This window comes from Rhagoletis zephyria, unplaced genomic scaffold (assembly GCF_001687245.7).
Source record: "Rhagoletis zephyria isolate East Lansing unplaced genomic scaffold, Rhagoletis_zephyria_1.1 Rzeph_scaffold_02526, whole genome shotgun sequence".
Classification (NCBI taxonomy): Eukaryota; Metazoa; Arthropoda; class Insecta; order Diptera; family Tephritidae; genus Rhagoletis; species Rhagoletis zephyria.
This window is the reverse complement of record NW_016159610.1, coordinates 24520-52335: the sequence shown is the minus strand read 5'-3', so window position 1 is coordinate 52335 and position 27816 is coordinate 24520. Positions and strand designations below refer to the sequence as shown.

The following is a 27816-nucleotide window of genomic DNA, read 5'->3' as shown; positions in this document are numbered from 1 at the left end:
AGAGAAGGAAAGATTAAGACAAAGGTAATTATAAAGAACAGGATATAGATAGAGACACAGAGACTCACCGACACTAAATTCTATCACACCTTAATTTTCCACACCATGACTCACCACAACTGAACTCATCACTTCAATTTTCACCACAACCCATGTAAACTTATCACACCTCAACTTATCTCACCTCAATTTGGGAACTACTTCGGGATTTTAGAAATTATCAGGATTTTCAAGACTATTTCGGGGTTCTCGGGACTATTTCTGGATTCTCGGGACTGTTTCGAGATTTTGTAGACTAGTTTATTGCTATACTTATCGATAGATTTATCGATGTTGTTACCGACATAATAATCAATATTGTTATCGATATATTTATCAAAATTTGTATGTGTACACCAATCGATATTGTTATATATTTATCGAAACTTTTATCGATATTGTTATCGATGTAATAACCGATATTGTTTTCGATATAATAATCCATATTTATATCGATATTCTAAGCAATATTGCCAAACACTAGCATATGTGTAAGCGCCAATCTATTACATATATTATTATTACTACTTTATTCAACAGCTTGAGACCGTTATTAATGAAAATTTTTGCGGAAAAAACAACAATTTACCAACATTGTGGCAGAAGTTATAGCTGATATTTCAGAGATCGCCACATCTCCTCATCAGAATTTTTACAACGACCCCAGCCGCTGAGCTAAGTTCGCCACGTAAACTGTTGTTGCTTTTTTGACTTTTTTCATGTGTTGCTTTGGATATAATAATCGATGTTGTTATCGATATATTTATCGATAAATTTATCAGCTTTGCAATCGATATTGGTATTAATATATTTATCCGATACTCAAAAATCATGATATAGTTAGATATGTAAAGTAAGTTTCACTTCTTCAGTAGGGCTCAGGCGCACATTCTTTTTTTATTTGAATTTTATATGGAAACTGGCAGAAAAAAAATCATTTTGTACTTGAATTGCTTTCGTGAAACCGGTAGTAAAGATATCAGAGATTTTTTAAAATTGAAATCAGCATTTAATCATTATATTTTGAGTTTTATTTTTTTCGCTTCAAAATAATAATTATTATTGATTTTTATTTTTTTGCTCAACGGAAATGAAGTGTAATTTTTTTGGATTTTTTTTCGATCACAAATAATAATTATTTTAAGATTTTAATTTTTTCGCACGGAGATAATAATTATTATTGAGTTTTATTTTTACACTTAAAAATAATGATTATTTATAAAATTGAAAATGCTATATCTACAGACGCAACTTACTGAAATTTTGACCTAGAATTTTGGGACTTATCTGCTCCTTTAATTTGGCTGTCGCTACCTCTGAAAAGGATACGGCGGAAATCATGCTTTTGAGTTGTTTGAATGATCATTATCTTAACTTAATCTTAAGCGAAAAAAATAAAATTCGATAATAATTATTATCTTTGAGCGAAAAAATAAAAATTGTAAAATAATCATTATTTTTGATCGAAAAAATAAAAATCAAGTAATAATAATTACCTTTGAGCGAAAACTTAAAACTCAAATATTAATTATTATTTTTAATCTTTATTGGTTAAACTCGAAAAATAACAACCATTGTAAAATACAGTGGGACGTACGAAAACAAATGCGTGGTTATAAATAAAATTATTTTGCGACAATTAAAACTTGTTGTTTTTTTGGTTCAAATTTAAAAAATAATGATTATTTTCCGTTCCTGCTACTTACACATTTTGCCAAGTGTTTGGCTGAGATGGTTATGATAGGCTTATAGGTAGTAGATAGAATTAGTGCTAACCATTATTGGACAAAAGTTTCGATACCACTTTGGATATTGTTTCAACCGTAAACTGAATCCGAGCTCACTGATTGATTTTAATTTTTAGTGTGAGGGAGTACCTAATGAAATATTTAAAACTTTCTTCCCAAAATTTTTAAATAATAAATGTAATGCATTTTTTCTATTTTAGCGTTCAGTGCGTTCTCTACTAGCCAGTTAAGGCACATGACTCTTTTAAGTGCATGATTCACGCCGCATTTCAAAAAGCAAGTAGATGCACAGGAGCAGTAGTAGGTATGTCGGGGTAGACGAGTGCACAGAAATTGCACTGAAGTAGTCTTCGTCATTCACAAACAACGCTACATACTCGCACAATGCTCATGGCGCTCAGAGAACTGCATATTACCAAGAAGTGATAACGAAGAAGAATCGGGCATTCGCAATGTTCGCGACACAATAAATTGGCAAGTGGTTGTTGCGAGCGTAAAAAAAAAGTTGTTCCAAATTTTTAAAAGCTTATTAACGTCTAAAAATAATCGTTAATTCTAATAATCTCAACGATAACAATGCAAGTACATACATATATAGGCAGGTAGGTAGGTATTTATTTATAGATGCCCAATTTGGCCAGAAATCGGCAGCCCACCGCTAGCGCTTAGTTAATGAATGAATAATTTACAATGGCATTCGTCGTCGCACAGCTGATAAAACGGTTTTTATGAATGAATACACGAGAACACTTACACATTGATGCATGTAATATCTATGTATGTACGAGTTGTTACGCAGCGTCAAAGTTACTCATTCGTTCGTTTGGTAGCGCCATTCATTGAGCTCAGCAAGAGAAACCTGTTGCTTTGTTTAACTGTACGTACTATGTGCCATTTTCACTCTCATTCATTGTACTCACACACTGAAACGACTTTATCTATCTCACACTCATTCAATGTTTTAATTTATTAACTCAAATTCATTTGAGTTGAGTGCTTTTTATGAGTTTTACTCATTTCAGCGAGGCAGCAAATCAGAAGTCAGCAATTTACACATACTATCTCATTTTATGCTCGAGGTTACACCCACTTTTTATGCAATTTTGAGTGATTCCCCTGATTACTTATTCTTTTTAATTTTGTGGTTGTGTTAGTTGGAATCTGTGGTGCTCAGATAAAAATAATTTTGTACATACATAGAGTACCTTTATATTTGCGTTATGCTCGCTGGCAATGTGAAGACAAGTCGACTGCCGCAGTCGTTTTTAAGAGAAATTAACAGTTGTGATGAAATGCGAGTAATGGGGTTTTATTTTATTAATTAATAAAGATCAAACGCTGCTGTACTGATACTAACTTATTAATTTATTATGAAATGTTTTGTGAGGAATCTGAGTAGAAAAATATGTATCTACATACAATCTTTATATCATTTGCTTTGACTCAGTGTAATAAAAAAGAAATAGGTACATACATATTACTGTTGGGCAGTATGGATATCAAAAGTACTCAGTACTCGATTCTCAAAAGGATCGACGGTACCCGATTATTAAAAGTATCGATACTGAGTACTCCAAAGTAGCATTCAATCGTCGTTATTTGGGATTAATACATAGCATCGAAATGTTGCCAACATATGTTTATTTAAAGCACATACATAGGTACTCGATTCTCAAAGCACTCGTTACTCGAAGCTCTCTTACCATAAAATAAATAATAAATAAATGGGTTGGAAACCTACTTTTTTATTTAAAGTTGCGTTTTTATTTTCTCCCTATGACGTCAGGATTTATTTCAAAGATAGATATGATTAATTTAAAAGATTATTTGAAAAATTCAATGCAATGTAGAATAAAAATATGGGTACCAAATGCAAGAGGAAATTCCTTAAGAATTAAAAAAAAAATAATTTTTTGGATTCACAAGGACGAATAGGTAATTTTTTAAGCTGATAAAGTTAGAAGCACGACATTCCACGAAAGTCCTTAACATATAATTTTTTCTACAGGATTTCCTCTTTAATTTAATACCCATGTTTCTTTTCTAAGAACATTTCATTGAATTTTTTAAATTATTTTTAAATTACCAATGTCAGAGTGAAAGACGAAAAATGCAATTTTACTATATTTGTAACTGTAACTGTAAATTAAACGAAAATTTAATAAAAAAGAGAAAAAAGTGAGTTAAAAAAAAACAGAAAAAAAAGTATTTCTAAAAGTTTAATGGAATGCCATAAATATAGTTATCTTATTACAGCAATAAAATCTTAAAATTAAAAGAAATTTCAATTAAAATTAAAGAAAAAAGTTAAATTAAAAAGAAAAAAAGTAAATGAAGTTCAAAAATATTTTTAATTCCAAAACAAATTTCAAAAAAAATAAATAAATAAAAAATAAATTAGAAAAGTAAATAAAGTAAGTTTTATAAAATTACACAAAAATATTTATTTTTTTAAATAATTAAATCTAAAACTTAAAGGAAAATTAAATAAAACGTTCAAATTAAAAAAAAACCTGAATCAGTTTTGAAAATTAAATAATGCTAAAATAATTTTTTTTCAAAAAAAGTTAATTTTAAAAATTAAAAGAAAATTTAATTCAAAGAAAGGGGGGAAAAAGATTTAATTAAAACAAGTAAGAAAGCCTAAGTTCGGGCAGAGCCGAACATTAAATACCCGGCGCACGTATTAAATATAGGTTTTTCGCCTTACCGAAAGCTACGGCTATATGGTAAGCCGGGGCGTATCAATTTTGAGTAAATTAGAGTCCTTAGATTTCGAAATTTTGAAGTTTCAAGCAGTTCTGAAATTTACCGTTATATGAGAAGCGGCCGTTATTTTAGTCCGATTTCAATAATTTTCAACGGTTTGCTTATATGTGGCAAGCACAATAACCACACCGAGTTTGGTACAAATTGGTAGAACGGTTACTGAGATACATATATGTGATCATAAGTGGGCGGTGCCACGCCCATTTTCCAAAAATTTATCACAAACGTATTTCTTGGTAAAGAATTGTTGCAAGCATCAATTTTGAATAAATTAGCTTCAATATTTACTGATTTATCGAAGATTTTGTATTTCTCTAAATTACCGTTATATGGGATGTGGGCGTGGTTATCGTCCGATTTTAAAAATTTTAGGCGATTTTGTATGCTGTACGAAGGCCGACAACTGTGCCAAGTTTGGTAGAAATTGGTACAGCGGTTACCAAGATATACACATGTAACCATAAGTGGGCGTGGCTACGCCCATTTTCCAAAAATGTATAATATTCTTATTTTTTGTCTAAAAATTATTGTAAATACCAATTTTGAGTGATTTATCTTCAGTAGTTACTAAAATATCGCAGTTTTCGTATTTCTGGAAATTACCGTTATATGGGAAGTGGGCGTGGTTACAGTCCGATTTCGCCCATTTTCAATACCAACCTACCTTGGATTAAGGGAAACCTACATACCAAATTTCGTTGAGATATCTCAATTTTTGCTCGAGTTATCGTGTACACGGACAGACGGACAGACGGACGGACAGACAGACATGGCTTAATCGATTTCTTTTTTCATCCTGATCATTTATGTATACATTTGTCTATATCTATCTCGATTCGTTTTGGCTGTTACAAACAACCGTTATGTGAACAAAATTAATATACCCTTGTGCACAAGTGCGCTCGGGTATAAAAATCCGCTTCCCTAGGATTCAAGCCTCGGATCTCTCGAATAAATAGCACTTCATTTCTTTCCTCACTCGGCCATTGCGACTGTTGGAGCAGTGCAAGCAAAATGATATACCTAGATACATTCATACATACATCTCCATTTGGCATATGCCAAAAGAGGTTTTCGCCATGAAAGTTGCAAAGTTGCGAGATTTTTGTGCCATATTAAACAAAGTCTTTCAAACTATCTTGTCTATTGGCTTTCAATTGTCTAACAAAAGACTTGCAACTATCTTAGCCATAATCGGCCTGTAGGATCTGCACTTAAGTTTAGTCACTACACTTGTGTCCAAAACATCAGAAAAGTGAAGCTCCTCTTTGTAAAATAAATAAAATCAAGCGATTAAGTGAACATAAGCCCAGTATTTCGCTAGAGCTTAGCTGTATATGATAAGACTCATTAAAATATCCTTTAGGATCCTTAAATAGGCGTCAACATGCATTTGCCAGTTGAAATCCTTTATTGTATTGATGTAAAGCTGCAACCAGAAATCTTCTGTTTTCTATTATCCTCCATCAGTCATCTTTTAGTTGGCTTTTGTCTGGCTAATAACACCGTGACGGTGCACAAGCAAGTAATCTATGTATGTATGTATCTCTACATGTATGTAAGTAAGCAGATATGTATCTACATACATACATATGTACCTACTGAAAACTATTGTAATAAAGCAATACAGAGGCACAACAAAATAACACAAGCAACAACCACCGCCTACGACTACTTAAAAATTGACAACTCAATTTTATTCTTATTTTTTTTAACGGAATTTTATGTTTTTATTTTTGCTGCTGACAACATTCTTATCGCACGACTCTACACCTACTTTGTTTGTAGTTGTTGTACAAATATTGTTGTTTGTGCATTTTTACGATCGCCTACTTTGGCACACAGTCGCACCTCTGCAGGAACGCACATACATACGCCCATACATACATACTTATGCAGTTACAGGCATGAAAAGAATTTTGTAGGCGCGTAGGCTAAATATGCAAAATGCCAAATGTGTATAGTATGTGAATTTTGGTGGTAAGCTGTGACTGTGGCTATAGCTGCTGCAGCAAAGTCGAAAAAGGACAACTGCTGGCCGGCCCGATGTCCTGTGGCGTTTGCGTACTTTTTGTGTACCGACAGCAGCAGCAGGAGCTCATCAATGCAATAATCAGTGTTGTTGCTCGAAATTACATATCTATTTGTATGTATTGTGGTTGTTGTTATTAGATATTGACGTTGCCACTATTGTGCAGCGTGCACATCCGCTCGGGCCAAAAATTACCTGAAAGAAGAGAAAATCCAAATTCACATTTTTTTTGTTTGTCCTTTTGACGACTGCCCGTTTGGCTGTGTGAAATTAAATTGTGTCGTTGTTGTTGTTGTTGTTGTTGTTTTGTACTCTTTTTTAATTGCTTTTTGTTTTCCCAAAGGAAGATGCCAAATTTATTTATTTTCGCTTATTGTTTCGCTATTGTTGTGTGCCAATGCATAGTTGATTGCCGTTGGTGTTGTTGTTTTTGCAATACCTTCACTAAATAACAAAGTTCTATAAAATTTGAAATGGACAACTGAGATTTGCAGATTTGATGGCAGATACCAAATCCATTTGGTGGCATTTTGGCGGTGGAGATCAAGCGATGCGCCCCACTGTTCAATGTTTTATGGTCAAAAAAATGGCTCAAACGCTGATGGCATGATAGCGTATGTACACATCTACATATATACATATATACATACATACATATGTATCGGTGGTTAAAGTTCTTCATATACATACCTATGCATATATGTAGTATGTAACTTCAACGTTTAGGGCAACAGAGAAAAGAGAAATAATTGCAATTGAACTGATTTTGAGAAATTGCTGTAATATTTCATGCTTTTTGACAAGGAGCTGAATGAAAATGCCGCTTTCTAAGTGACTATCATGCGAGTCTACCAATAAATAAAGAAAATAAAATAAAGTAACTCGTAAGTGTTGCCGCTTGTGTGGCTCGAACCCCCTAGAAATTAAAAAAATGGTCTCGTAGTAGTGCCTGGCAACGGATTTGAGGTTATTTCGAACCGCGAGGACCCCTCCCAAATCCAAAGTTAACTTAAATATCCCTCTTAGGATCCGAACCGAGAATCAGTCTGCATGGGGCACTTCATAAAATATGGTTGAAAGCAAAATGCTTCGGGTAACCTCCAAAAGCTTTCCTACTCGTTACTGGAAACAGCCGATCTCAGCCGAGCTTTAATAATTATACATAACTGCGGACTAAACGAGCTCCCCTATAACAATACAAAAAAAAAAAACACCAATAATGGTATTAAAGTACGCTGCACAGTGGTTCAAATTGGAATTTAATGTTCAAAACTCACTGGAGCCTTCATTTTTCAACCAATTTTATTATTTTTTTTTTAAATGAAAGATTAAAAAATTAGTAAGAGATCAGTTGAGCCCGATTTTGGAATTTTTATATTAAATATTTTAGATTTTGAAAAAAAATCTATGCTCCTGTTCCATTTAATAAACGTTGCAGAATAAAAACTAGTTGAAAACAATTGAAGGGTTCGCCCAAAAAAAAAAAAAAAATATTCTTTTTTTTAGAGTTTTCAGAAAAATTTTGTGTATGCAGTTTTATAGATCATAAAATTTTAATATAACAAAGTGCGGGTTGCAAGTGGGTAAGAGTACGCGTTGATTTTTAATATTTTTTTGCGCTACATTTTTGGGCACATCTGCATGTTGTGTAGCTTATATTTTTATTATATGTTTACATAGCTATATAAAAATTTTAATTTTGGTGAACATTTTTTTTGGAGCATTTAAAATTTTTTCTGTATTATTTTTTCGTTGTGGGGTAAACCTACAATTATTTTCAATTAGTTTTTATTATGTAACATTTATTAACTTGAAACTTGCACTTTGCACTAAAAAGTTTAATACATACAAGGAAATGAAAATTTAAAAATCGGTACCAACTGGTATCATGAAAATTTCATAAGCTTTCATTAAAAAAAAAACAAGATCAAATGGAGTGGAGAATTTAGGCTCCAGTGCGGTGGTGAACCTTTTGCGGGCAGTCATAAGACAAGCCGGATTACCGAATTTTTTGTGCTCTTCAGTAGTGGACCCAACATGCACCGAAGAGAATGTGGATATATGAAGCCTGCTTGTAGACCTGCGCTGGGACCAAGGACTTCAGCTGGACACATTCTTTTAAAGCCGCCCATCAAGTGATACATAGCGTGGTTTTTTATTCCGAATTTAAACAACGACTCTGGTTCTTCAGCGGTAACAATCGATGGTCCGTAAAAGCACTGAAGAGGACCAAGACGTGCGCTGCATGGACTCGACCCTTCGCTGAGATAGCAAAAGACCGGACGATTATTGGTATCATAGGCGCAAACAATGAGGAAGGCAGGATACCCAGGAACCAATGAAAGTCGCACCAAGCCACATTGGCAAAACTAGCGATACAGGAGAAGCCAGATAACTGAGGTCTGGCCCCATCACTAACAGATTATGGCTGGTTTCACAGAAACTCTTAGCTAGTTGGCAGTGGCGACAGCTGAGATCGACAAATTAGACGATGTTTAACCAGAAGCTCGTCTGAACGTAGTTGAAGCCCGTTAAATCTTATCTTGATACAGCGTGAGAGCTTAAGTACCGGCAAAACCATGAGACCAATCAAAAACCTTGCCGATCCTCCAAGAGTTCAACGCAGGTAGCCACACACAAATGGAGTGTGGTAAATAAACTGCTTAATAAAGAAGTCTAGATACTCTACCGGAGAGGACAACAAAGTTAATAATGTGTACAGTAAGATTACCTGCAAAGTCTACAAAACCGAGACCGCATCTTTAGTTTTCTTAGCACCTTCGTTAAAATATAACCTAATGATTATAATATGGACGTCGATGAGGGCAGGCCCAATGAGGAGCTAAGTGCCAAATGAGTACGTGGTTGGTTGCGTACACTCATTAAACCAACAGCGATCAGAAGTCGAAGCGGGACCTTTTTGTCTACGCCCACAGATGGCGGTGAATCCAATGGATCTTCAAGTTTTATAAATTGACAGATCAAAATTTTAATAATCTAGACTCATTAACACAAATGAGTTATTGCTAATCAGGTCACAGGGCAAACACTAAACCGATATTTGACATGTTTTCTGCTGACGTTTGTTTAATCTTGCGCTTTTGTATTTCACCAAAAAATGTGCAAATTTTCTGCTCTAATGCCACTCTCCATTGTACAAACCATTTAGCAAATTGTAAATAGAGATTTGAAGTTTGACAATTCAATTGTGTTGCACCGTCAGAGTAGTACGCAGCAGGTTACCTAAAATGTTGACCGATTTGGTGTATTTAGTTTGCACCTTTGTCCTTTTACTTTACCAACTTTGGTGGTCTGCTGTCCAGTGGTAGCTGAACTAGATAAATGCTCCTTTCTGTTCTTGTCAGCTCTAGTGCTTGTTTGGCCCGTTTTCTTCTTGCTTTTGAAACAAAATCTTAAATATTATCTTCCTCTTTAATGATTTTATGGTAAATGCAAAAATTGAAAGCGGGTGCATATCTTGGCTGCAACAAAATAGTGACCCGAGTCGATGCTTGGGCCTCGGAGTGTGCTTACGTCTAAAACGCTGGAAGCGTGCCTTCCACGTTACTTGATGGATCTTTTTATGCTTGAGCCTAGTACTGCTTACTACCATGTTTCGGGCCCGGGCGAAGTCGATTAGCCTCAATCAGTTGTCGGACGTTTCGTCGTGGAGGCTGAATTTTCCGACGGTAGTTCCAGAGATTCCTTCCTTGCCCACCCTGGAATTGAAGTCGCCAAGCTCGATTTTGATATCATGACGGGCCAGCGCTCGTACGTGCGCTCCAAGCACTCATTGAAGAGATCCTTGAATGCCTCATCCTTCTCTTCTGTCGGGGCATGGACGCAGATGAGCCTCGCTTTGATGCGGTTTCTGGCTAGACGCTCGTCCACCGGGGTGAGCGATAGTACTCGGAGACGGAGTCTCTCCCCCACCACAAATCCAACTCCGAATTTGAGCTCCTTTACATGACAGCTGTAGTAAACGTCGCAAGGTCCCATACATTGCTTGCCTTGCCCCGTCCAACGCATTTCTTGGATGACGGTGATGTCAGCTTTTGTTCTTACGAGGACATCAACCGTCCCTCAAATCGTTGTCCTTTAAACGTTTTCCGTGGTCGTCATCATAAGAGGGGGTCTCATCTGAGGCTTTGTCTTGCTTCTTCACTAAAAGTGGTTTTTACGTGGCGGGTCGCAAACCTATTGCTGGAACGGGGGTGGTTTCGCAACCAAATACACGTTTATATAGCGAGCCGCTTGCTCCAAGCAGACACCCGCTTGCAGCTGCCCCTACTGGTGAACAGACGCTGCAGACTTCAGTGAGCCCTTAAACCGAATAATTCGGAGTGGCTCCACCGAAGCTATCTCTCTTTCGGCCGTGACCTAAGGCTTCACTCGGATTGGTTACCGCGCGAGTGCGCGAACGAGGACGCAAGAGTCGGTAAAATTACCGTGGACTTACGGTAAAAGTTACCGTGGCGCGTGTGTGTAGACACTGCCTATTTTTTAATTGAAAATGGAATCCACCTTGTTTTTCTTTGCCAAAATTACGTGGATTATATGTTGCCGGAGAAGTGGGGCAGAACTTCTTTATGCGTAGGCGGGCTTTGGCCGCGCTTAGAGATTATAACCCTTACTAATCAGAATTCTTCTTTTTGTGTAAGCGTAGAAGTGGGACAGAACTTTTTTCTGCGTAAGCGGCCTACGAGCTCGCTTAGGGATTATAAGCCTTACTACTCAGAGTTCTCCTTTCTGTGTTGCCGGAGAAGTGGGACAGAACTTCTTTCGGCGTAATTTTTACCTTGGATACATTGCAAAAGTTACCGTGGCGCGTGTAAGTAGACAATCCCTAAAATATAATGTATAAAGTAAATATACATATCTACTTATTGTAATAAAAATAGTAATTTTCCTAAACCCCGCCCCTACCCTTTATTTTTTTTTGGATCCGCCCCTGACCGAAAGTATGGATTAAACTCGGTTTGAAGTATGCGCCTCCTTTTGGCACTCAGAAGGGGCATTCACAATGGGCAAATATGCCTCCGAGTGGAAGTATGAGTCATTCGTAGGCGCCTTCCTAACCTTGATTTATTAAATCAGCAAAAAAAAAATGAAATCTTTAGTGCGGAATGCATTCCTGGAAATCAAATTTAATCCTTCGCGGATATTCTCAATGTTGCTAGGCGCTGAAACTCGATCACACATAGGAATGCAAGCAAAGAACCCTGAATAACTTGCGCGTGAATGAATGAATTATGTATTTACCTTAACGTAAAAGCTATATTTGGTGATGTTCATACAAATGTTGTACTGTATATACATATCTATGCATGTATTATTATCTTTTATGTACAACACAATAATCATTTCTAATTACCCTTGTATGAGAATGCTTTTTATGTAGGCATATCTAACAAAACAGCACACACCCACAACACCGAAAAACATGAAAATATTCTGACTGCAGCCATGTAGAATGAAAAGTTAAACGTGAAGAGACAAAGCGCCAGACAAGGTGAGCAGACAAAATCTATCGAAATAGGAGATACCATACGCATCCATATGTAGGTAGGTGGGGAGGAAAGAGAGAGCCCATCACTCAAGACAAAACAACCACCTTCAATGCAATGTAATGAAAGCCGAACAAATTGTGCTTACCTGTGTGAGGTAAAAATCTACATATGTANCTTTCGTGATGACCGGTGTGCGGATCTCACCGATCGCGCAATGCGTGTGTGTGTGCTTGCGGATGTGTGTGTGGGTAACTTAGTCATCAACAATAGTCGGTTGGCCTGGCCGGTAGAGTCAAACATAACATCGTTAACGTCATCATAGTCAGTCGTTGTTAACGTTGTTGTTGTTGTTGATATTGTTGTTGGTGTTATTGTTGCTCCGCGGTAGTCGTGGTCGTCGTCGTTGCTACATATGTATTGTCGTTGTCAGTGTGACGGCGAAGAAAAGTTACGGTCGCAGTTTATGGCTACGGTTCGATCAGTCTGATTCAACAGTTTGTGCCGTAAGGAAGTGTGCACTACTGAACGGAAGTCACTTGAGACTTGAGTTACACAAGTTATTCAAACATACCTACTGTATAAACGCTGAATAAGAACACAAGCTACGCGCGAAGCCTAACGTAATAAACTAACAAAGAAAGAAACAGTATGGAGTTGTAGGCGAAGTGACAAAGTTCAAATGTAATAAAAACCGCAAAATAACGTCAGTAGGTAGTTCGTCGAAATAATTTTGATTGGACTTGAGAATCATTAAAAATTTAAGCAAATTAAAAATTTGTGAATACATATTTAAATGATGCGATGCGAAGACTGATAAATAAAATTTAAAGGGAATTTAAATCAAAGTACATACATACATACATGCGTACCTACGTGTTAAAGTGGCACGTAAAGTAGAACAAAAAAATCGAATTTGTCAACAAATTAATTTGAATCAAAAAAAAAAGTGTTAAAGTCAATCGGCGAAAGTAAACGCATACATAAATTAAAAACCACTTTGTTGCCGGCCGTCGTTGCGCGTTCCATGCGTGGACATCGAAATTAACACATTCTTGTGAAATTGGCTAACTCAAAAGATTTGCAACTCAAAACAATAACAAATAAAATATTTAATACCAATACTTATTGTTGTTGCCGCCATTTGAAGTGAAGTGTAATCGCACAACAAACAATTGGCTAAGTGACTTATTGCAGGCATATTGCCATCGACGCGATCGATACTGGCTGTAATAATCGTAACAGCAAATCATCGGTCGGCGTGATTAATTGCGTACGAACAGCTGAGCGAGCAGCCGTACAATTAAACAACTCACGTGGATAAGCTCAGTGGGATTTCATCGAATTTACTTGGATTAGTATGCGGTGTGTGTATTGCTTTTGATTTGCTTACATTTTAATTTACCTTATTTTAGGGCCGTTTTCTGAAGTACATAGCCTTTAACTTTAAAGCTTACTTTATATATAAAGTTTTGATTAAAAAAACGTCTGTAGGTTTCTTGGTTGTAAACCAATTTAAAACCGATGCCGATAATAAAATGCTTTACTTTAGACACAATCATACATTTTAATGCAACAACCTTTTAATAGATATAAAGTGAGCTTTAAAGTTACAGGTTACTTAAGAAAACGGCCCTTAGTGTCGTAAGAATACATTTTAAGCTTTGGGTATAGGAGATAGAATACTTTTGTGTTATATTTAACTGGAGAGTACTCAATCCGAATTACTAATGTTTTCAAGTGCTTTAGAGTCACTTTAGCCTGAAGTAGCAGTTGACGTTTTATTTTTGGCTATGAGCGTATTTTTTTATCAACTGATTATTAGGTGATTTTATAGTCGCATAGGTATGTATGCATACATATGTATAAGCCAAGTACAATATAACGCACGTTTTTCTTTGATGACATATCTTTTTACCAATTTAGCGGTTTGTCACTGATAAGCAGCTGTATCTATTAATTAGGTGCGTATATGTAGCAAGTCATTAGCCTTTGTGAAGTGGAGTTTCCCCCAAAATAAAGTTCATCAAAATCTCTTTTATGATATGGAAATTAAATGCTGAAGTACATATCGATGGCTGAGAGGAAGATAGATCGACCTATGTATCTCGGCAGCCGGTTCGAAAACACGCTATCTCAGCAAATTTTTAAGGGACGCCCTATTACAGAATTTGCTTGAAGAGTGCTTTATCTCAGAACTTGGTTGAATAACGCCCTGTATCAGCAAATGGTTCAAGAACGCCCTATCTCTCCAAATGTGAATTCATTATATTTTAAATATAAAACCAAACTGAATCAAATTAAATAAAAAAATAACAGAATAAAATGAATGAAATGATAATGAAAGAAATAAATTAGTAGAACAAAAAATAAATAAAATAAAACTTAAGGTAATTTAACAAAAATCATATATTTATGTAGATAAAATTAAATAAATAAATTATAAAAAAAAAAATTAATAAAAAACATTAAACCATGATGAAATAGAAAAAATTGACATAGTGCTCGAAGTGCATACATATTTATCCTTTTTAAAGTTTTCAAGGTTGAGGTATCAAATACGGGTTATCTGGATAGCTTTAAAGGGAATATTTCGCAAATGAAATAAAATGATTTGGCTTTTTATAACTTATAAAATAAGTAAATGTTTTACTTTAAAAATTAGGTGGCAACGCTGTTTGGAAAATACGCTGTGATGAAGATTACATATCTTGAGCGTACGTACAAAAAGGTGGCAACCCTATTGAAAAATATCTGTTAATTGGGTATTTTTAAAATAGCTTCCATTTGATACCTACATTATGATGTTTTATTTAATTTGTGACTAATTTAAAATAGGTGGCAACCTTATACGAGGATTCTCGGAGATAATATCTATTGTGATCCATAGTTACATATAAAAAAGGCAAAATCTTTATGTATAAAATTTTGGTGTAATTCTTTTCGTATATTTCCTTTCCAAATTAATCACCTCGATGGATATAGGCTACAGCTGGATACAGTTGGTGGCGCTAGTTGAGATATTTGGAAAATTTGTACATATATAGTTATGAGCCAGTTTGGTTTATATTCGGAACGTATTTACATGCATTAGGGTGCCTCCCCGTACAAAAAGTTGCTGTTTTCACACGGGAGTTTTGAAATTTATTATAGATTACGACTCCCGCCAAAATAGCGCGGAAAATATTAAGATTTACGTGAGCTTGACATCGAAAAGTAGAGTTTTTTTATATATATAAATTAAATTATATAAATATTTTTTTAAATCATCCCAGAAAATATAAGATTTTAAGCTAAAATGGTCTGAATAAAAATGATTAAAAATTTTATCCACGTTAGCAAAATGAAGAGATTTTTCGAGGTAATTTCAAATCGTCCATCTCACTTAAATCTTAGTATTTTTTTTTGCAGAAGTCTTAAAAAATAACAAATTTTAGGGTGTGCTATTAAAACGACGAGGAGTGTACATATATTCTCTCAAGTTGTTACAAAAAACATTTTCCATACTTCTTACACAAATATATTTTTGCATTCGATAACAAAAAAATGCTCCTTAAATTGGCAATGGAGTTACATAATTTTAAAGTTTTTTTCACGATTGTATTAGATTTTCTATATTCAGAAAAATGTTAGAAGGTACAAAGGGAAATAAATATTATAACACAAAATTCATAATTACTTTATTAAAATAAATAAATAAATAAAATTTATGCGCTTGAGGATACCGAATTCCAGTTATACATATTTGTTACTCGATCTTACCATTTGGATGAGGCTGGGCTTAAGATATTGCGAAAAATCCCATTAATGCCGTAAACGAGCGGAGCCAGTTAAAGTGTATCAAGTAAAATATGTACATATATGTACCTACTTATAAGCGGGTTTTTCGTGTCGTCTAACAAAAAGCTGCTTAAAAGCAAACTGTGTACATATATGTATAAGGCGTACTTTCTTTTCTACCAATTTTCTTCAAAATGGTTCTTGGTTCTCGATTCAAAAAATTAACGATTGTACGGTATCTAATCAAATCGGTTTCTATCAATAAGATTATAAAGGACCCAGCAAAATTTGTATCGAAATTTGCATCCATTGAATTACGTTTATATTCAAAAAAAAAAACTTAAGATAAGCACTCAGTTATCCTAAGTACCGTATAAGAAATAATAAATAGTTTCCGGGAAAATAATGAAATTTACTTTCCTGTCATCAAAAAATGCACTAGTCCACTTGGAAATCATCGGATAATAAAAAACTCCAACCATGACCTATTTATGTAATGCCTGAATACAGGCATACATAATACATTTTTCTGTGAGTGCGAGCATGTGAAATTTTCAGCTTTTTTCTTTAAACATTATGTATCAAAATCACTCAACGAAAATATTTAAAGAACACACAAAAGCCTCTTTTATCCATTTACTTGCTTAGCAACAAATGATTTTCTTTCAAATCTAGTTTTGCACAAAGTCTATAGATTATAATCGATAATTATCGATGAAAAATCTTTGACACTTGAAAACAATTGTTACTTAAATTAATTTGTAACAGTTCAAAAATATTAAGAGCGTTTGAAAGAAATTCCCAAATAGGTCACTTGAACTGTTACAAAGTTTTTTTTTCAAGTTTTCTTTATATGCGTAAAAAAGTCAGATACGACGACACACATGACTGCTAACCTTTTAAATCTAAACCCAAAATAGATCTCTTCTCTTCAAGGACAAGTTTGCAATTATAACTGCTCTAAGCCTCATTTTAATGTTGAATAAGTAGGTAATATTTTCTATATCCACTTCAGTATTTTACTTAACAAACAGCAAGTAAGAAGCTTCATGTCTAATTGTTATGTACATGGGCGTAGCCGGGTAGGGGCCGGGGCTCCCCCCTCCCCCATATTTTCCAAGTTTTCTATATTATGAAAAATAGTAACTTGAAATGCTAGCTTAATAGTGTCGAGGCCCCTCCTGAATTCCATTCTGGCAACGCGCATGATGATGTAGTATTATTATGATTTTATCTATACACCTGTGCTTATCATCGCTTATCGCCTCAGCTGTTCAATGAGTTAACTTTTCAAGTAATTTTGTTTTGTTTCCATGACATAATTGCCGAAAAATGACTGGACTACATCGATTGCAATTCATCAATTTTGATTTTCTTTATTATTTTTTTTGGAAGCAAAGAGAAAAGCAAAACGTCCGCCCTAATCAAGTGGTTAGAGGTGCGTGCTGTCACCCGATAGGAGCCGGGTTCGATTCCTAGCATCAGCAACATTCAAAAACGTGTTTCCCTCTTAGCTTCCGCCATCGGCAAGCAATGACACACCGCCGGCTTTATTTCTGACATCAAAAAGTTTCTCATAAAATCCACCTCCGGTGGGGAGGTTGTGTTACTAGTTTAACCCGCTTAATACAAATTGGGGGAAAAGCTCGGCCAAACACTTAACGAGAATGTGAGCGCCAAACATTTTTTTATTTATTTATACAGAAGAGCATGCGGAAATATTAGCTGGCCTTTTTTTGATAAGATTTCCAAAAACAAACAAAAAATATTTAGGTTGTTGACTTATACGGTGTGATGATATTTATGAGTAATTTTACGTATCTATTGATGATAAAAGCAACTTATGGTATGAATAATGCAAATTTCAAAGTTTATTTTTTAGACTTTAAACTCAAAAGTTTTTGGGTACGAATCGAGATTATTTTGTTTATTTCTAGTTAATGTTATACTTGCTGACTGCGCAGATTTCATGAAAGAGCCAAAATCATTTTGCTTTGGATTTGGTAAAGCAGTCAATTGTGAGCTGTGACATGACCTGCAAGCGTTTTTCTTCAGCTTTGTTCTAATAGTTTTTTCCGTTGCAATTTTTTTATAAAAAAAATTTTTTTTTGGATATACATTTTTTTATTTGAAAATATGCATGTATACATACTTTAAATAAAAGAGGCGTTTTTAATATAAAAATCAAATTAAAAATTTAATTTAAAACTTTTTATAGTTTTACTTTAAATACGCAAATTCTAGCAAATTCGTACAAAAAATCTTTAAACTAACGTTAATATTAAGTTTGTGAATTATTTTTTAATTAAAAATACCACCATACCTAAGTACGGTTTCACATAATCCAGTATCTGGTTAACCGGAATGTGTGAAACGACACTTATATTTTAAAAAATTTCATAAAATTATTCATATGTACATACATCGTAATTCACCTCAATTAAAACCCAAACACTTATCAATAATTTCCCCTCCCTTTTTTCTCTACACCCCTCAGGTGGTTGCAAATCACTTGCAACCAATAAAACCAGCAAAACGGCGAACCAAAGCGAATTTTTACACACCAAAACGCGCCCACGCCTGCAATATAGCGTGCGGTCACCAACAAATAAAACAACAACACTAACAGCTGTAAGAACCACACAAATACTACACACACGCACAAAGAAAAATCTCAGCAGTCGGAGTAGAAGTAGCCGTCGCATCCTCACACCTAATCTCATTTTGTTTATAATGACTTTACTAACAGTATTCACAAGTGCCGTTGCGGCGCCCACCACCTCAACAACAACAAAAACAGCAGAAGCAGCAGCAGCAGCTCATTCCACCGCACAGCATACAGTAACTGCTGCAGTACCGGTGACAGCAACATCAACAAAAGCTGCTGCAACAACAACCTCGCTAAAAAAAACCTCCCAAAATACGATCGATGTGAGCAGCGGCATTGTCTATACGGCGTTGCAGGCACCCCTTGAGGGTTCGCGCCTGCGCAAGCGACATAGTAAACGCCATAGTAATTGGTATGATTTTATTAATTTCAATGAGAATACCACCGAATTGGAATGGGTGAATCCGTGTGGTGGCTTCTATGTGCCGTCGGCGACGGAAAGCGTACGCACTAAGCGACGGAAGCATCCAAAGCAGGTGGGTTGAGTTGAAAAAAAGGATTTAACACTTTTTATTATTTAGTGTAACTAATATTCATTGTAATTAAAAGTTGTATTATTATCTATGCATCTTATAATTTTAATTTTTTTTTTAATTTTCAGATTTTTAACATGCTCAAAAAGTCAGCTGGCAATGAGTATAAAATGTTGAAAGCCGGCCAACAGGATATTGATATAAGCAATATACAAATTTGGTCGCTGCACAATAAGACTTATAAATTTCTGCCCAAATTGAAGAGTAATTCAACGGTAAGTTAGCAATTCTTGTTGTAACGAAGTTTTCGAGATAATTCTCGCTTGTTTTTTTTTTGAGTAGAGTAAGTTTCTCTTTCATATTCTTATGCACATTTGTATGCATTTTTAAATGCGTGTACGCATTAGGATGATTCAAAAACGCATGTGAAAAAGTAAAGTCGGAATTTTAATGCTCTCACATTCTAGGATTGTTCTATATCGAAAAAACTTTACCTCCGTTTTTTATTTTAAAATAAAAAAATAAAACGTTTAGAGGCCGCTCAAAGCGCTTTTCCAAAGTTTTCCATGTATTTTATATGGGGAGTAACAAGTTTTTGTAGAAATGGTATAGAAATCTTGAAAATCAATATTTTTCGATCGGAAAACTTCGCTTTTCTTTAGAAGACTTCCAATAACAATACCCAACTGTTTAATTAAACAATTTTCTATTATTGGCTATTTTTTATAGAACACCTAAAAACCTCAAAAAATACAATGGGGAACCCATTCGAGGCTTTTAGGGGCCCTATAAAAAATAGTTAATACTAGGAAACGAAGCTTTCCGATCGAAAAATGTTAATTTTAAAGAATTCTATACCATTTCTACGAAAACTTATTTTTCCCCATTTAAAATATATGGAAAACTTTTAGCCATCTCTAAATATTTTGTGATTTATGTGATGGTATAGAACATTCCTAGGAGGTGAGAGCATTCAAATTTCGGCTTTCCTATTTTTGTACCACCCTAGTGCGATGTATACGTAATGCGAAAATTAATTTGGCATTTCCGTTGATGTGACGCTAATAAATATGTATGTATGCAAAAATGTGGCTATATGTAATAGCAAAAAAAAACAAAGAAAACGAAAAAACGTTTCTCATTGGGTTACTCATGTTTCGTTTACAGGTACATTGAAAAAATTTCTCAAATACATTACTTATACGCATGTAAATTTAACAAGAATATGTAAAGAAGGCTTCCATTATTTTAGAGCCTTTATTCTATGGACATCCATACAAATTCCAAAGAAAACTTTGAAAATTTTTTTTCCTACGGGTGTGCTTTTCTAACGGATTTAGGAATTTAATGGAAGCTTTAATGCGGTGATGGGCATCAACTAGCTGCGGATAAAGCTCTTTCAAACTTTCTATACTAAATATATGCAAAGCTTGAAAGAGCTTTGCCCGCGAGCAGGCTGGTGCCCACCACCGCTTTAATGCATGCAAAAACTGCTTAAGGGGTTTGAAAAGCTTTAGAAAATTTAAAATGCATAATGGAAATAGTGGGGCAGTTTTTTCTTTCACATAAACCACTTCGATAAAAAAATACTCTATGATAACCACAAGTTTTAAAAAGCTTAACTTTTTTCGATAAAAACTTTTGGGGCTTCTTAGATGTACGTAGGTACTTAAAACAGGGACACCTAAAAGGGAACTCACGAATAAGTTTTCTAAGCTTTGTATAATCGTGTTCAGAGAAAAAGCTCTATGTCGCTATCACTAGCTATGTCTAGTCGCTTCTAGCTTGAAATCTTCCAGCAATATCACATAAAATCTTCAAAAACATAAAGATTAAAGATTTATAAAACTTAAGGATTTATAAAACTTTGATAAAAAAGAGTTGGAAGGAGTAGCAATGTTTACCGACATACATGCATGCATATGTAAATAAATTTAATATATGTACATGCATGCATATGTAAATAAATTTAATATATGTACATACATACATATGTATTTTAGGAGTAAAATAATGGTGTTTTGAGCTCGAATCGTTACAATTTCAAGAACTTCAACTCTAAACTCAAAGCTCTTTGAACTTTTTTAAAGCTTTCTGAAAGCTTTGAATATTCATGATAAGGGCGAAAACTCACGCCAAACAACTTATGAAGTTTCTAGTTTTAATCTATCTTGTTTTAATTTTTTAAGAAGATAAAAAGTTTAGAGCAGCGACAAACAAACGATATTTGTAAGCTTAATACAGACTCGGTATGTATGCACCAGCGTTCGCCAGATAGAGCGAATCTCTGATCCTCTGTATCACTGATGCTCAAAACAGCGCCCGCGGGCGGAACTCTTCAAAGCTCTCTGTAAGTTTCATTGTATGAACGCGCACAGAGTAAACGCTCTCTGAGCATCACTGGTCTATATCAGTGATGCAGGACAAAGCTCTTTTAAGCTTTCAATACATTTTGCGCAGACTAGTGCAGAGTAAAGGCTCTCTCTACCCATCACTACATTAGATGGATTGATTCAAACCTTAAGATTGGTTAGTGAAAGCTCAAAAAATGTTTGGTAGGTGAAAGTTTAAAAGCTTACTAAGTATTTATTCCCATTCTGTTTTTAAAATGTTTTGAAATATTTCAAGTAAGCTTCGCTTTTGTATTCACGTATTGCAGTAAATAAATACTATTGGTACGAAAAAAATTCAAATTAACGCAAAATTTTTTCCAGTGCTACAATTAGGTTTGTCCGAAAGGCTGCTAGCGTAAGCAATATGGAATTTTGTTTGCATTAGTTTCAAACACTTTGTCATTTGTGTGTAACTAGTCATCAATTCCTTCACCGTTTCGCTTCGTTGGCGAAGATTTCATGTTTCACATGTACTACTCGCTGGTACTTACATACATATGTACATAAATAAATGCCAGCTATTTTATAATTTTTTAAATTTGTTGATATCAATACTGGTATGAGTAAGAGAAAAATTTTAATAGATAAATAAAAAGTTTTGAACATTAATCACACAATTTGCACGTTGCTGTTTGCGCACTTGTAGTCACATTTTGAAAGGGAGAGGCGCACTTATTGAAAGGGCTCAAAAAGCTTTCTCTCAACATTTTTTGCTTAGTCAGCGTGAAACGATAGCAAATCTTAAACCGGTCCCACAAAATAGTTAGTAGACTTAATTGGTGCAATAATATAATAAATATTTTATACTTGCAAGTTAGTAAATTTCATTCATTCAGCGCTTCTGAATGTTATCTTATCAAATGCAGGCCTTTAAAGAATGCGCTTATGTCTGCGCGTTGGTTAAATAAAAAACTTGCGTAACTACTTACATACGTACATATGTATTTTTAGATATAGTAAAGGCAGACAAGTGCAATCCGATCGCGGACAGCTGATGACTGTTATGTATATTTACTACGTACATACATACATATGCACTTATAGGCATACATACATACATCGTTTGTGCATGGTCAGCCGGCCTATTGCTCATAAATGACAAAAAATAGAATATATGACTTCACAAACTGCCAATCGCCTTTGTTATATGGATAACAATCCAATTACATATGTATGTATGTATGTATGTAAATACATTGTACCATTTACATATGTACGCACATTGGCCGGAAAGTTTAGACACGTCTATTAAGAAAGCGAATGGCAAAGCCTTTTTGTGTTTTGATTTTCATGTTTTTTCCTGGCGTGATTCATACTAGGTCTGGCGTGCGTCTGTGTTTACATATGTACATTAGGGTGGCCCAAAATTTTTGTCCAGCCACCTAAAAGAATTGAAGAATATTGAAAATGACATCCGTATGTTTTATTCCTTTAGCATTTTAGCAATGCCGCCGGTATTTGAAGTTTTCCATATTCACTAAACGATTTTGAAAATACATCTATAGTTTTTAATAAATAAAAAAAATTGCGGTCTTCTTATTTTCGATTTTCATCAGTTCAGGCCGTTGACAGCAGAAAAATTCCCAAAAGTTGATTTTCCAGTGCATTTTTGGACCATCCTAATGCACAAACATGCATACATATGTACATATGAAAGTATAAAAATAAGTGGCCGCAAATCAATGAGATAAACGATTAATAGCAGCAAGTGAAAAAATAAATAAATTCAAAACAAAACGATTATGAAATAAGTAAAAACCATATAGTGGTAGCAGAAAGCGTAAAGCAAGTGAGTAAATCAACAAAAAACAGAACAAATATGAAGACGATATACAGTAGTTGGGCATGGAAATAGATTGACTGTGAATTTGAAAAGTTTTGCCAAGCGAAATTTAATAGAGAATTTTTTATAGAGTAAATAAAGTAAGTGCCTGCAAAATTAAAGCTACAAAATTTGTTATTACGAGTTTTATAAAGAAATATCAAGCCGCAAATTTAAAATATTATGCGATCACATTAAAAGTTGGTTAGTTCATATCAGTGTTGGCCAAAGAGAGCTTTTACTCCGTGGACGTCCATATAAAATATATAGAGAACTTGAATAAGCTCTGCATGCGCCAGAAAGCTGATGCAAAAAGCCGGTCTTTGACTTAAACTTTAATCATAAGCATCTCGAGCTTATTCTGTGTAAGATAGTGCTTGACTGTACACCTGCCAAAAGCATTTTTAAGCTTTCGCTAACATAAATGCATCTTATAGTAAGCCATTTATTTATTTGATTTAGTATTATATATTTATGAAACGCTTCATCTAGACAAGCTTTCAAGCTTTCATGAAAGTAGCAAGGTATGCCTGAAAATCCAAAAAAGCTTTCTACATAATATCACAAACTCAAAACGGTTTTATAATTTTATAATTAAAAAAAGGACGTAGATAGACTAATTAGCGGGTGCATATGTAACCAAATTCTTCAATCTCAAAATGATTGCCGAAGTCATGGAATTTAAAAAATTACATATGTACTATAAGCTTCGATGGCTTAAAGTTAACTAGTCTCAAAAACCTACTGACCGTGCTAATTTGAAAAAATGCTATAAGTGGATAAAAAGTGCTTACCTTTTATATTGCAAATTAAAAAAAAAAAATAGTTTAATAAGAATAGCAAACTTATGTAAGAGTTTTCTTAAAAGTTTTCAGTAAATTTATCCAAATAATTCGAGATTTCCAAAAACCTATGCTCGAGCACCAGAGCTGTTTACGGCAATGCCAGTCGCAACTTGAACATATACCATGCGAGTAACTTTTAAAGCTTTTTGACAGTTTTGTAAGAACTTACTAAATGATTAATGGTGTTTAAGTGAGCTTAGTTAGACTGAAAGTTTTTATAGTTCTGGGTGTGTGAAAGTTTTGAAAGCTTATATAATTCAAGCAATACAAATTTTGGCTTCCGGTGTTAGCTACAAAATTAAAAGCTTAGTAGCCGAATGCTCAGCTTCAGATTTGTGAAAGCTGTGCTTTGATTTTGTGAAAGCTAGCATGCATGGAAAAAATGTGTTATTTTATTTGAAAGTTGCTTTTACTTGGCGAATTAAATCCATTTAGCTTTAATAATAGCTTTCAATAGCTAATTAACTTTTCGGGACTGAGAACTAAAAGTTTCCCTGCCTGTTAACAACTAATGGAACTCGTGAAACTTAAAACATTTTTTTTAATTATATACATTTTAATTCAGTCACTATAAAAATATCACGCAGAGGAAGCTTTTTTACACTTTATATAGTTTTTTATGGACGCACATCACGTCAAGGTCTTCACTGGTTGCCGCCGATGAATATGTAAGATACATATGGATCCGCAAAGGGCAAAAGCTCTCGTTGGACAACGATGTTGAATATTCCGAGATAAAGTTTTTTGCTTATAGAACAGTAGTTGGCCGCTTCACAGGCACGCGTGTCAAAGCTATTAAAAGCTCTCTGCAAAATGACTCAGAAACATTAAATAGGGAAACCCTGAAAAGTTAATAAATGAGAAATAGAACTACAATAATTTCTTGCCATATTTTTGAGATACCAAAAGCTTTCTAATCTTTCAATAATATTTGAAGCAATTGTAAACGGATTATATAATTAAAAGGTTAGAAGTTTTAGCTTTCAAAACCATTTAGTATAATGCGACACATTTGCAGGTCAGGTGCTTACAAAAACCGCTGAAAGAAAAACAAAACAACACAAAACAGCGTTAATTTCCAAGTATTAAATATCGATGATTTTGGCTTTTACCAAATATCATGTAGGCTTATAAAGTTGCCACTCTAAGCCGACTTTGACAGCGTGCTGATTGTGTTCAGCTACTTATCAACGTCACGTACGACATTAGGCAGTTTATGAAGTGTAAATATATCTTCGAGTATGCACATTAAATTTTATTTATAAAAGCAGCTGACTGACTAGTTGGCCAATTAGCCAAATGAGCGGGTGAAAGAGTGTGTGAATGTGCGCGCGATTTTAATTATCGTTTTATAGCTAAAAAGCTTTTTTTTTACTTAAATGGTAATAAACGATTGTTGTCGACACGATCGAATGACCTATAAATACAATGTACATATGTACATATATATCTGCGATTGAAATTTTGAGTGTATGAGGAGGGAGCGGTTGTGATGTGAAACGAACGCGCTAACCTACGCGGGTGTTGAGCATTTTTTACTATACATACGCTCACCGCTGCTATAAAACGCGCGCTCAGCGCTTTTCAGTACTCAGTATTAAATTATTTTTATTTGGGGTAGGTCGGGATCGTATACGTGTCGCATACACAAACATGCATTTTTGTATGAATAAACTGAGGAGAGTTACTCGTAGGGTGGCTATTTAGAATTTTTTCCTGTCGGAAATTCGTTTTTATTATTTTTTCATATTATTGTTAAACATTTAAATGCGTTTTCTTTCTAAAGCTTTTACTCATAAAAATCACATCTATTTCCGCTTCAATTTTAGATCGCTTTAAAACGCTGGTATCGCAACATACAATCGTATGTCGCTTCGTTCGCTTACCTGCGACGCGTTCAACGTGCCTGGGATATGGCTAAATTGCAACGTGAAAATAGCACTGCACGCGAACTGAAAATGTTGCTATTCAGCGCGCGGCGTATGCTTTGCGAATTGGAGACAGCTATCAATGGCACAATGCCAACACCGCGAGCGCTGCGCGGCAACCGTCTACCACATGTGACGCGTAATCAAATGAATAAGCGCTTAAAGCTCTATACAAAGCGCCGTGCCGAACGCTATCCGACAATGTTACAGGAAGCCAATAGCATCGATTTGATGTGGGTTAAATATTATTATTATGATTTTTTGGAAACAATGTGGAAGGTGTTGCGTCAAAAGACGAAGCGCCGCGGTCAAGTCGCATTGGCGCAACATCCAAAAGCGTACAACGAGGTGGAGAAGCATTTTGGTAGCATTGCGGCGGCGATGACGCGGCATGAAGCGGCGGCACCAAGTGGCAGCGTAGATGGCAGCAGCGAAAGTGTGGAAAAGCGCGCTAATGGCGGGCGGATGGCGCAACTAAAGCGCGGCAACGCCGGCGGTAGTGGAAGTAGTAGTAAAGGTGCTAGTCACCGAAGAGTTACTACGGCGAGCACTGCTGGGGGTGCTGGTGGTGGCGGTGGTAGCAGAAGGCGGCCGGCGCATGCGCGCACCAATAGGCGGTGAGCAATAGCAGTGTGCGTAGCAGGAAGTTAAGAGTTTCATTTTCTCTTATTTTTATTATTCTTATTAGATATTGTTTTTTTAATTGAGTCTCAACAATTTTTCGCTTTCATACAAAAATATGCTACTTAATTTCGTGAAGGGGGTTAGCTTAAATTAGTTTATTCGTAGAGTAAAGTGTTATTAGGAATTTAGCTCACTCTATCGCCAGTGTTTAGTGCTTGCATACTGTTAAGGCGAAACAATTAAGTAGATATTTTATTTTATTTTTTTTTATTTTTAAATGCATGTAAAACATATATCTAGTATACGTACACACGCCCTCACTCTTACTGATAGATTAGACGCAAACTATTAAGTACAACTACAACTATTCACTAAACGTAAGCAAGAAAAGTAAACAAAAACGCTGCATTTAATTAGGAATTGCATACACGTAGCAACAAAAACAACAAGAGCATTACATAATCTAAGCAACAACTCACCAGCTACATATTTATTTATTACATTCCGCATCCATAAAAAGCTAAAGCTAAAGCGCAGCGCGTCAAACAGTTTACATACAGGCGCGCAAGTTCAAGTTCAGTGTCGTAAAAAAAAAATAACAACAAAGCGCTGCATATTCAGCAAAAGCAAAGCAAAAATTAATGAAAAATCCAATAAAAAAAAACAAATAAACACATTTACATTTTTTGCTATTCCGTATGTTTACAGACGCGCTGCATTCAATTTTCCTTTCGTTTCCATTTTCATTTCGATTTCCATTTGCATTTGCATTTTTCACTTTCAATTTCATGCAAAACTAGTATAGAAACAAAGCAAAAACATCAACAACAAAAAATTAACTAAACACAAATTAATAGTTGTAGCATTCTAGTCAACACATCAAGCAGTCTCGATTACTCTGATAACGGAGCAGGTACATATGTACACACCCACCACATACATATACACACGCACACATGCACATGACATTTTGACTCGTCTTTTACACCCCGTGAGCACCTAGAAAAAAACTTGATTTGTTCCTACCCTACAAGACAGCTGAGTATCATATGAGTACTCATATTATCATTATCCCTAATCACAAAAGTGCTTATCAAAGTCCTCATTTTCGTTCAGGCCATGGGAAAAAATTGAGTACTTTCCCCTCAATGTTGTCATCAGAAAGACCTCAGTACTAATAGTCAAACT

General features: G+C 34.9%; 1 protein-coding gene across 1 annotated transcript; it reads left to right on the top strand.

Annotated features, from left to right (window-relative positions):
* Positions 1-13299: 13299 nt before the first annotated feature.
* Positions 13300-26621, top strand: LOC108367072 (uncharacterized; the record flags this gene model as incomplete). The annotated part of the gene is made up of 4 exons (XM_017621607.1): positions 13300-13460; positions 18373-19019; positions 19145-19291; positions 25906-26621. Coding segments are annotated over exons 2-4 (1274 nt in total), but the record flags the coding sequence as incomplete, so codon positions are not given.
* Between the last annotated feature and the right edge of the window lie 1195 nt (positions 26622-27816).